This window comes from Ruditapes philippinarum, unplaced genomic scaffold, assembly GCF_026571515.1.
Source record: "Ruditapes philippinarum isolate M1 unplaced genomic scaffold, ASM2657151v2 ctg3872_1_1_1_1, whole genome shotgun sequence".
Classification (NCBI taxonomy): domain Eukaryota; kingdom Metazoa; phylum Mollusca; class Bivalvia; order Venerida; family Veneridae; genus Ruditapes; species Ruditapes philippinarum.
In genome coordinates, this window is record NW_026862018.1 from 111,537 (window position 1) to 123,871 (window position 12,335).

The window sequence follows — 12,335 nt, forward strand, 5'->3', positions numbered from 1 at the left end:
CGTGCTTTGATTAACGTCAAAATTTAAAGTTACACCGTGCGCCGGGTCGCTTTACATGCACATTGCATTTACGGCATAGTATCTTTAGTTGTTCATGTTTCTTGTTGTTATTTTTCGTTTCATATAGGGATATATTCCGATTTATGTTCCGTGTATTTTTTTATGTAAATGCATCTTACATGATTTCCTCACATAGGTTATTATCGTGGTTAAATTATTAGGCATATGAAAAACCATTATTATACGATTGCATGTCCTGGAGACTTTAAAATATATTTCCATTTTTACATATACATATACATTTATAGGAAGGATTAGGCATATGCACTATTCACAGTAACATTCACAGGGACACTGATCATTTTCACTACACTATAGTCTAGTTTAATCAGGATGATAACGCTTTATCTGATATTCGTGCTTACTTTATAGACGGGGCTATTCAAATTATCGAATAAATATTTTTCAGTAGATCTATAACTAAACAATAATAGGTTAGTAAATCTATTTTTATATTGGTAGTAGGTACTGTATGGTATAAATTTTTACCGCGAGAATAAAAATAGCTTCTATTCCAATGTAAAGTTATAAAATGGCGGAAAATAAAATCTAAATGTTTTCATATCGATTTTTTTTCATGTAAATAAATCAATTAATGGTTAAATTGGATGAAGAAAAGGAAAGAACAAGAAGGTAAATATTTTGTTTTTCATTACATGACTTTATTTCCTTAGTACCGCGAGAATACCTGCAAACAGGGTAATTAAATCCTAACCATGTCATATGTTTGTTTGCGAATTCATGGCAATGGGTATGACTAAATACCGAATGACAACTGTAATGTTTCCTGCATTTTGTCCGGTTCTCTGCATAAAACGAAAGTGCTTAACAGTGCCGAAACTCATTCTGGTCGTCTCACATCAAAGGAAAGGGTACATTATTATCTTTATGAAATTATAATATTTTAGGTAGTTATTTAAACCTTGTCAATATTACGGAAAACAAGTTTTATGTTACAGACATGTGACCAGGTAGTAATAATATGCAAAAATATTTTATGTACGGTTTGCAAAGTAAAAATAAACATGTTGTATACATGTGCAGATCAAGAAGGGGAGCCACACACATAACCCCAAGTGTCTATGTTTTGACTGACTTTTCCAGGAGAGATAGTTTCAATGTAGATGTCAAATATATTCTTAACAAAATGTGTTTTCTTTTTCCAGATTGTATAGTTTGAGATCAGAATTATCAGACCTATTACTTGAATGACATTGATGGCATTGAACTTCAAATATACTGTGGACTGGTGCATTAAGGTAAAATTTTATAGTAGATTGTTTTAGTTCACTGACCACTAGTGATTGAAAATCGGTTGGAGAACCTTAATATCGGTTGAACCGATGCGATATATCGGAAAAATAATCAATTGAATTTTATTTATATATATAATTGTTTATTCAGATTCACTTTGTCCCGTCGGTCAGTCCGTCTCAATTATCGTGTCCGCTCTATACATCCTATACCAATCGAAGGATTTTCTTCAAACTTGGCTCAAATTTTCACTTCAACAAGGGGACGTGCAGAACCAATGTTGCCCATGTGTTAGCTCAAGGTCAAGGTCACAATTGAAGGTCAAATATCAAACAATCAAATATTAGACAGTATGTTATGTCCGCTCTGTAAGTCCGACACTAATTGAAAGATTTTCTTCAAACTTAGCTCAAATGTTCACCTCAACAATGTGCAGAACCCATGTTACCCTTTTGCCAGCTTAAGGTCAAGGTCACACTTAAAGGTCAAAAATTGACTTAGAAAATATTCTTACATTGTAACATGTATTTGAATATTTCTGAAACTAGAAAAAGTATTTGCTTGAAACTTAAAATATATATGAAGTGTCATGATTAAGATATGCAGGTCAAGTTTCATAAGTCTGTATTGCAAAACATCTTTCAATTAGTGTAGGACTTATAGAGCGGACACGGCATACTGTCTAATATTTGATTGTTTGATATTTGACCTTCAATTGTGACCTTGACCTTGAGCTGACACATGGGCAACATAGGTTCTGCACATCCCCTTGTTGAGGTTAACATTTGGGCCAGGTTTGAAGAAAATCCTTCAATTGGTATAGGATTTATAGAGCGGACACGAAAATAGAGACGGACGGACCGACCGACCGTCTGACGGACGAGACAAAGCAAATCCATTATAGCCCCCCCCCCACATTTTGTGGTTGGGGTATAATAATGCCTTAATTTGTAATTGAAATTCTTTTGTATGTGCGGAGTCTGGCTTTACATGTCAGTCTTTTCAATTTAACCTATTTATTTCATTTCAAATATGCAATTAAACCCATATCAAATGCATATCATGAGCTCAATCAAGTCGCGTTTTTTGTTGATTCCAAAATATCTGTATCAAATGCATATCTGTATTCCAGAGGATTGTGTGAAATAAAGATGTCAGAATACATTTTTGAGCTACAAAGCTGATTCTATCAAGAGTCGTATACAGCTGCTAAACCTATATTAGACTTGGATAACAACCAGACAAACAAAGAGTTTGCAGCTGTATACTCGTCCAATCTATTTCAGTACTCAACAATAAATAATAACCCAAAAATATAGCCTTTTTGATATTAATTTAAGCCTCGGCTAATGCCTCAGGTAATATTCGGCTCTTTCAGCCTGTTAGAAACACTAAACCTTTTTTACCGCGACTAGGAAGTAACTTATACAATTTTAAAGTATACAACAAATTTAAAACATGTACATTGAAGCTAACACATGTAAAAAATATACAACTTAATACTGAGAGACATATTTCATCACAATAAAAAATAAGATTAAAGCAACAATAAATGTAATTGGCACTAAGGATATATACAAAAATGATAAAATAAATAAAATAACAGTCTCATTTTATTTTGTTTTCAAAAGAATGTCATTAAACATGCAAATGTATTTTTTTGTAGCTGTGTACTCATCAAATTGAATTCAGTATGGTACTCAACAAAGAAAGCCTTAATATAGTCTTTCTGATATGAATATAAACCTCCGGTTACGCTTGTGTTCATATTTAGTTCCCCTAATTTATATTTACCAGGCCGTACCATGATTGTTCATCATTTAGTTTACCACTTAATAATGACATATACATTGCAGCTTTAATTTATTAAATTATGTAAAAAAAGAAACTTAATACTGAGATATACATTTCATCACAATACATGAGAAATTACACCAATACATATAAATGGCACATAGAATATATGCAAATAAGAATAAAATCTGTACAACTTCACATTAATTTTTCATAAAAATGTAATTACATGCACTTAATGTACTTAAACATTTTACTTTTTTTAAAGTGTTTTAAACACAAGATTAAATCAGAACTTGTACCCATCTTGAAAAAACTTTGAAGTGAGGTAACTTATATAAGAATTCTAAATAAAACTCTCAAATTGTCATTAATTTATCAAGTAGCAGGAGGTTCTAGACTACAATGTCATTTTTACATGGAGCCATGCAAATTTATTGAATCATTCACTTTGTCTTGTTTTCAGAAAATTTTAGTTTATACAGGTTGTCAGGTTCAGCTGTCACTGGCACCACATTTGTCTCATTTTGCTGGGCTGCTTCTCGCCTTCTTTTCCTTCCTCCTTCTCTGTCACTGGCTGATCGAAGCCACCCTCTAACTACCCCCTCCTTTTCAGCCTCTCGTCGAGTTAATTTTACATCCCCGTAACTCGATTTTTGGCAAAATTGAGATTTTTATAGCATTTTTTTCGTCTCAGTGAGCTCTTCACAGTGAACATACTTATGTAGTTGTAGAACTAACATAAATATGTTTATTTCCAATTCCACAAACCCGTAACTCGCTATTTACATCAAACTTTAATTCTAGACTCCAGTAACTTCTCGTCCAATCAAACATTCTGATTTTGTACCAGGTGATACATGACACATCTGTAATGGCTGCCTACTTTATCACAACCAAATATTTGAAAAAACCTTTAGTGATTTATTTAAAGATAATTATAGTATATTACCTGACTGTAATATACATATATTGATGATTTAGTTTTTAAAGCTCTAACATCATTTTGAATTATATAGTAAATGTCTTAAATAGATACATATGTAAATACTACATTTATTTGGATGATTACCATTTCGGACAGCCTCGATGAGTACTATAACTTTTTTGTTTCCGAAAGCTTCTTATTTTTAAGTTTTTACACTTTTTGAAAGGGTACTCATTGTCTATATAGCTGAACCCTTTTTTTCGATTTGCATTTTGATCATCCATGAAGTTATAGTTATTAGATATTCTTGAATGGAAGACAAAATAACACTTTGTTTACATCTAGATGCTATAAGGACAAATTGTTTCAGATTCCACGCTGTTTTCTAAAGTACGAAAAGCATCTACTTGATGTACACTCTAAATAAAAAATTGAAACATTATAGCAACATACGTATGTGACAGAAACGCATCGTCGGATACCCTAGTTGTTAAACATGAAACAGAACAAGTGCATACTTTTTGAAAAATTGATGTAGATATCATTTGATAGTAGCATAGATTTTCAAACAGACGTGTAATATATAACACAGTAGGAGAAGTTAATGATATTTTTGACTTGAATTGTTGCTATGTTTCTAGCCGAAAATTATTACACTTAGTCAATTTTGCTTCAAATAATTCATTTAGAACCCCGTATGTCGCTTTAATGGTATAGAAATGACCTGAATGTTTTGCCAACAACCCAGTATCTCCCGAATGGCGTTTTAGAATTCAGAATATGTATGTGTTTTCTTATTTATTATGAAAAATTGAAATAAATTATTTGAGATTTTAGCTTTAAAATTGTATGCACATAAATAAAATTGGGTATATATGTACTACATACTGATTTCAAAATTCGCTGAAAATTTTATCTTTATAAGGTTTATCATTAAAAAGTTATTACAGTTCAAAGTTTCAAATGCGATTTTCTAAAAATGACAAAAAATGACATACGGGTTTGTAGTATTAAGCCAACGCTCTGTCATATTTTTTACCGTTTTCTTCACAGCCTCTGCAATAATTAAATGTATTTTGTTACAAACACACACACACTTTGTTCAAAATGATACATGTAGGTCCCTCTCAGTGAGTTATTTCAGACACAAGCAATTTAACATTGGAAAAGAGCTAATGAGACCTTAACCCCAGGATAAACAGCATAAGTTTGTTAAAACATTGAGCATATATTATAATATAAATTACTTTATTATATCACAGTTACGTATGATTCAAATAATAGCATAGCCTAATGCGAAGTCAGAGGGTAACCTTTCCAAGTGTCACATTGCAACAGTATGGTTCAGCCTCCTGACATTTCCAAACAACCCTCACAGTTAAAAGATCACCTTTCAAATGGATAGCATTTTTTCTTTTCAAACCTTGATACCCTAGTCCTGGTCGGGATGTAGTAACGGAACATATTTATTATCTCTTGTTCATTTATTAAAATGTAACAAAGTAAACATCACATTTCACTGTCTATAACACTTGGAATATAACGTATTAAGATTTCATTTTGATATTCTTTTTTTTTTAATACACTTATATAATGTACTAAGAATTCATTTTGTTATTCTATTTTTTTATACACCTAACAATACTTATTGCTGACAAGTTAGCAGGAAAGATCAAAGGCAATTGTAGGTCTTTATGTTTATTTTTTCTCCACACGAGTAACTAAATACTTAATGCTCTATAGTGAAATTCTAAGTAAGATCTAACAATAAAAAAATTACTCACTATATATTACAGCTGCCAATATTAGCTTTCCATTTTTCCTTTTTTACCGTACCAAGTGAATTTTTCAGCATGTTGGCTCTTCATGGTACGTTTCAAAATTCTTCTTTGTCGGCAGTATTTTGTATAATGTATGATATTACGACTACGCGACAGTACGATTATAAATCAACGCGACAGTACAATAGCAAAAACGCGACAGTACGATTATAAATCAACACGAAAGTACAATAGCAAAAACGCGACAGTACGATTATAAATCAACACGACTGTACAATAGCAAAAACGCGACAGTACGATGACAATAATGTAATAATATTATAAAGACCATGCAGCAATACGATAACACGACAGAACGATAACAATAATGCTACTTTGCGATAACGATAAAGGGAAGTACTATTACGAAAACACAACACTTAAGCATCTATATCATTTTTAGCTCGCCTTTTAAAAAAAAAATATAGTTGAGGTATTGTTATAGCCCTGGCGGCGTTGCCGTTTCCGTTCACAAACTTGTACCTGGATCATAACTTTTTTTAGTTCTTAGTGTATTCCCTTCATATTTGGCCACAACAACCCTTTGGACAAGACCTTTCAGCCGACTACATTAAGGTTGACTTTCATTTATAAATGACCTTGCCTTCAATGTCAAAGGTCCAAATTTTGCTTGTTCTTGCTATTATTGGCTGTAACTTTGTTATTTATGAATGGATTGTCTTCAAACTTGAACATAATAATCTTCAACGATAGCCCTTTAAATAACCAGACAGACCTTGACCTTCACTCATAAATGACCTTGACTTTGAAGGTCAGATTATTCAAATTTTCATTTTCTTGGCTATTTATTGGCTGTAACTTTTTTTTTATTTTTGAATGGATTTTCTTCAAACTTAAACATAATAATCTTCAAGGATAGCCCTTTAAAATTACTAGACAGACCTTGAACTTTACTCGTAAATGACATTGACTTTGAATGTCATATTATTGAAATTTTCATTATTTTGGCTGTAACTGGCTGTAACTTCGTATTATTGAATGGATTGACTTCATATTTCCACAGAACATTTTTAAGGACAAGACCTTCATGTTTATTCCTTGGCTGTTTTATGACCTTGACCTTGAAGGTTAAATTATTGAATTTTCACTGATTTGTGCATTAAATGACCATATATATTTATTGGTGTGCATGTATATATGTATATGCGCATTTATATATATACGCATATATAAATAAATAAATATACATACATTTAAATGTATTATATCTTTTATATAATATCTTATATTATATATCTTTTTTTTCTTCTTCTGAATACACATGCGGGTATATATATGAAAAGGATTCGTATTTGATAAAACTAATGTGACAAGACAGACAAATTAAATTTATAAAAAGGAAACATTAAGATTTGTTCAAACATTTCTGTTTTTTGTTTGCTTTTAGAAAAAGTAAAAAAGTCGAGCGTTGCCCTCGCCCGGCGGTGGCTCTTGTTTTTTCCAATTATTGTTATCAAACTGGCGTTTTATCATTATCGTACTTTCGTGATTTCATGTTTTCACAATCGTTCTTGAGTATCGCGTTTTAGGGCAGTACATTTTAAGTCCTATACTTTATGTCCTGTACGATATTTCGTTATATTTAAGCTTGAGTGTAGTTCCTTTTACATAACTTCATTGTTATTATGTCGCTCGAGATACTAATTTGTTGTTAATATTTGATATAAAATAGGCCAACAGGATTAAGTACTTCATTTGTATGAAAATTTAAGTACTTCTTTCCTGTACTGTGTTCGTAAAAAGAGATACATACTATTTCTTTAGAGCGGTTTTAAGATTTAATAGTTTTTGTAAGTATTTTCGTGAAATTTTGCTGCCTGCAAGACTAGTATACTCGTCTATCAGTATCATGGAATAAATTATTGGTTTATTGATTTGCAAAATATATTGATATTCTTTGCATTTTTACAAGAATTTTGGTCTGGTGTTAAAAAAAAAGAAAAAAGAAAAACAACATTTTTCATAATTTCGTTCATTTCTTTCTTTTCTTTTAATGAAGTAATTGTGTGTTTTTTTTAAATATATTGTACATGTACATATATTAAATGTCGTTCTTATTTAACATCTTTAGATTTAAATTTTTAATAAACATTTTTAACAGAACTTCCAGGAAATGGTTTTGCTGTTGGTATTGTCTGCTCTTGTTGCTATTGACGTGTGTTACGGTCAAAGTACTTGGACATGCACTGCAAATACAGACTATGTCCCTGCAAGTTCTTGCTCGAAGAAAATGGAAGAGAAAATCAATTCTTTAGAACTTCAAATACAACAACTGCAGAAACTTGTCCAACAACAAAACGTATCGCCTTATACGACAATCGAAGGCTTTGCAAGAGGTAAAGGCGATTATGCTATCTCTAAAACCACGATGTATCTTATTATTTTACATGGATTTCCACTCATGATTATGTTGAATTTCGAAAAATATGTGACTTTTGTTGTTATGACAACAATTTACATTCTGTAGTGTGATCAAATTAATTTAGATTACTGAATGGTTCTGTCAAAAAAGATGTATTTGCTTGTATCATATATGTCAGATATTGAATATCGAACATACATTTAATGATTATTGGCGACGCCGGTGAGCGGCGTCGTCTTATATGGAATGCTTTTTATTTTTGCCTATGGAAGGAGCTGTTATTATTAGCAGTTAATTTCATGTTGAGTTAATTAGATTTATTTTGATTCGTAAAAATCAAGTAAACAAATATGTTGTTATATTTGTATTAAATAACTTTATATAAAAAGCATGTGCATTGTGATATTATTTTCACGAAATTGCAGGCTCACTTTAACAGCTTGTAACTAGGTGGACTAACCAGAGAGTATTGTAGGTGTTAAAATACAAGAACATGTATTTACGTATTGAAATGAAAGGATTATCATAATAATGTGACAAGGTTCAATATTTCTAGAATAATCCCCCCTTAAACTTAAATCATTCTCTTTTTTCTGTTTCTTTCCCATCCGGAAGTTACTAAAACGTAAAATATATGTCCGCTATCAACACCTCTATCATAATGTGATTAGAATATAAGTATAGAGTCTGTATAATTTTCTTATTTGGAAATTGATTTTTTTTAAAATATGCTATATTTTTTAAACCTTTCTTCTTTGGTACTAAAATGGTATCTAATTTAGACTTAAGATAATTAATTATTCATTGTTATACTTCACATTATGTATGACGATGTTGATAGTTTAAGTACCTCATATCAAGGGTTATCTCCTCTTCGAACTTAAAATGTTGCTTACAAGATGAGACCTTTTCCTCTTAACACCTGTGTTACAAACGGGATTGACTTTTGTCTTTTCCATAAGAGTAAAGAATCATCTGTTTTACTTTTATTGACATAGTCACATGCATGATATGTTTGCATAATAAGGATGTGCTGAACATTTGAGTGCTTGCTTGAAACTGATCAAACTCCACACAGCGGTTTCGTCACGCTTTGCTGCTGTACTAGGAAGGGGGGGGGGGGTAACCGCTGCGGGGAGTTTGGAAACTGATACAGAATATATTTATAACATAACTGATTTAGTTTCATACTTTTGTCTTCCTTTATTATTGTGTCCAATATTTAGTTAGTCGAGCAAGCTGTCTGTTCTTTCAGCTACTGTTCTATACAATATGATATACAATAACATCGTGTCTTCGCATCGGCGACCTCTGATAAACTTAAAACACCTTAGCCTCGAAACGATTCAACGAATCGACCAGACGATACGCCTTTGGAACAAGACAATGCACAGAAACGACGGGGCAATGTGAAAATGCGAAATAAATGTCTTGTCCACGCATCTTGTTGTTGCTTTTTTGCATCGTGGGATGATCTCTTTGTTTTGCCGTATCTCATTTTTTGTCATTGCTTTATTATCTCGTCACTTCACTACATTGTCTCTTTGCATTATTTGTAACATTACTGCTAACAATAATGGAATACACAACGAGGTGATACGCCGAAGTGACGAGATGATACAGGCACTGAAGCAACAAATTGTTGCACCGAACCAACAATGCGAGAGCACGATAAGACAATGCACTGAAACACCAAGATGATATGCAGAAGAAATCGAAGTGCCGATACGAGGACATTATGAGACAATACCTAAAGTGACGAGCCAATTAGCGAAAGCGATGACTCTTTTAATGCGAGGATAAGATAATATAATACAGTGAAGCGAATAGACGAGATGATACACCAAAGCATCAAGAAGATAACGTGTCGATGAGCCGGAGTCTGAGTATAACAGAGGATACGAGGCGATAAGATGACACGAAAAAGGATAAGGCAATGGGGTTACATGATATTCAATTTCATTTGCTTTTTCATATTGTTCATTGACTTTGGCATATCGTGTCGTTGCTTTGGCATATCGTTTTGTCTTTTGGTGTGAGGCTTCTTGTTTGTCGCCTCGGCTTTCATTTCATAGCTTCAGTTTTGTTTTAGGTAGCTGAAGTGGAGAAACAATGACCCTAAAGAACCAGCACGATACCACCACCAGTATTGTTTGATTATTCCGCAACACTCAAAAATCCAGTTGGAACTTTTGTTTAGTATATATTCTACGCAATATTAGTTCTTTATGCGTGTTTCTTTAAAAATTCTGTGAAACATTTTTTGTTGACATTTATTTTTTAGCATGATTTTTTCGCAGATTGCTCGGAGATATATAGAAACGGTACCAGAAAAGACGGTGTTTATTCCATCTCGCCAGACGGGAGATGCCCATTCTTTGTGTTTTGTGACATGGCAAATGGTGGCTGGTCATTAATTCAAGTACAGTGTATTTCCGTGATATCTTACTTACATTCAATGTTTTATATTAGTAAATGGTGAAACCGGTGGTCGTCGGTCTGACCCCTAGGGTTCACTGCTATATTTCCATACATGACAGAAGTAATGGTTATTCACATGGAGTGGTATCGAGGGTGGTCCAAATAGCTTCCAAGCTTTCGTTACAATTTAACTAATGTAGTATGAATATATTTAAGTATTGCGATTTACAAGTGTTTTCCCGCCTTTTTAATGTAGATTTACAGTCCATTTTATCCGATTTATTTCTAGCTAGATGCCTTTAAACGGTTGAATAAGAATACAGTATCTATATTCAGTTTTGCATGATTTCTGGGATATTGTTTCACAATCCATTCAAATGATGTATAAAAAACTGAAAATATATTTTTTTAGAAACGTGCGGATGATAAGATAAATTTCTACCGGTCTTGGGATGATTACGTAAATGGCTTTGGAGATATCGATGGGTCACATTGGCTTGGTTTAGAGAAAATCCATCGTCTAACTAGTGGTGGCAGTCAAATTTATTTTGACATGGAGAATTATGACGGGGGAAAGGAGTATGCGCATTATAAGGTTTTCACCGTTCACGACGCAACAACTGCCTACACCATGAACGTAGATGCCTTTAATTATGACGGTAATATTGATGAAATATTCAGTTACCATAACAACATGAAATTTTCAACATATGACAGGGACAATGACGCTTCTTCTACTAATTGTTGTAAGCAGAGTCTGGACGGTGGTGGATGGTGGTATAAAGACTGTTATAAGTTGGGAAACTTAAATGGAGTTTATGGGAAACGAGAGGTTGGAGGTATTGGCTACTGGAACACAAAGAACGTTCCCATTAAAAATGTCATACTGAAGGTAAAAAACATGTATGGTCAATGTTAAAAAAAGCCACAGTCATCATTTGTGATTTTGCAGAAAAATTTCCATGTATGTTTTGTATTTATGATAAATATTGATGTTTAAATTTTTTCCTGTTGCTATTTTTTCACATAATAACCGCAATCATTTATATAATGAATGTATTTTTAAATTGAGAAGAATACAAACATGTACAGCTACATGTAGAGACATGATCATGATAAAACCTACATTGTAGAAAAATAAATCGAATTCAACATGTGAACATATCAAAAAAAATTTTAAAAGGGGTATATTGTTATTTTTTGGAAAAATAAAACGAGTAAGAATTTATGATGACATATATACAATAAGAGAGTCAAATATACAATATCTAATTAATTTTATCGATTATCATTATATTAAACATTGTTATCTCACTAAAGATCGTTTCTTGTTATTTCGTATTCATTTAAAATAATATATTCAGAATTATCCTTTATGCATTTAGAACAAGCAGTTAACACTATAATAAAATTGACTCAGTTAGCAGAATAAATCAGCACGAGCCTGCTTCAAAGTCAGTCAAATTGTCGTATTGGGCGTTAATTGGGGCTATCACCGGTTGAATTTGTGTAGTGGAAGCTAGCTTTATGTTAGAATATCCCTAGTACAAGAAAGAAGGGAAATTGAACTTACTGACGTATTTAGGTCATCTAGGTTGTGCTAAATTTGTTGGAGACAACATCACATATATAGACTGCCAAAACATGATTTAGTATCTTGGTCTAAACGAATATA

At 32.4% G+C, this 12,335-nt stretch overlaps 1 protein-coding gene across 3 annotated transcripts; it reads left to right on the forward strand.

Moving 5' to 3' along the window:
* Positions 1 to 399: 399 nt before the first annotated feature.
* LOC132717682 (microfibril-associated glycoprotein 4-like) lies at positions 400 to 11,970 on the forward strand. Of its 3 annotated transcripts, none has more exons than XM_060701217.1 (5): positions 400 to 494; positions 1,227 to 1,319; positions 7,979 to 8,213; positions 10,540 to 10,661; positions 11,073 to 11,970. In XM_060701217.1, exons 2-5 carry the CDS (start codon positions 1,269 to 1,271, stop codon positions 11,577 to 11,579), a joined length of 915 nt encoding a protein of 304 aa, XP_060557200.1. In that variant the 5' UTR covers positions 400 to 494; positions 1,227 to 1,268; the 3' UTR covers positions 11,580 to 11,970. The 3 variants fall into 3 exon arrangements, with proteins under 3 accessions (XP_060557200.1, XP_060557199.1, XP_060557201.1); XM_060701216.1 differs by lacking the exon at positions 400 to 494 and adding an exon at positions 540 to 693 and having other exon boundaries at positions 11,073 to 11,969; XM_060701218.1 differs by lacking the exon at positions 400 to 494 and adding an exon at positions 912 to 932.
* The last annotated feature ends 365 nt before the right edge of the window (positions 11,971 to 12,335 follow it).

What these genes read in the sequence shown, in the direction of transcription:
- LOC132717682 (XM_060701217.1), top strand. Translation starts at nt 1,269, where the DNA reads ATGACATTGATGGCATTGAACTTCAAATATACTGTGGACTGGTGCATT. An exon ending in CTGTGGACTGGTGCATTAAG is followed by an intron (nt 1,320 to 7,978) that starts GTAAAATTTTAT and finishes CATTTTTAACAG; the next exon opens with AACTTCCAGGAAATGGTTTT. An exon ending in GTGGCTGGTCATTAATTCAA is followed by an intron (nt 10,662 to 11,072) that starts GTACAGTGTATT and finishes ATATTTTTTTAG; the next exon opens with AAACGTGCGGATGATAAGAT.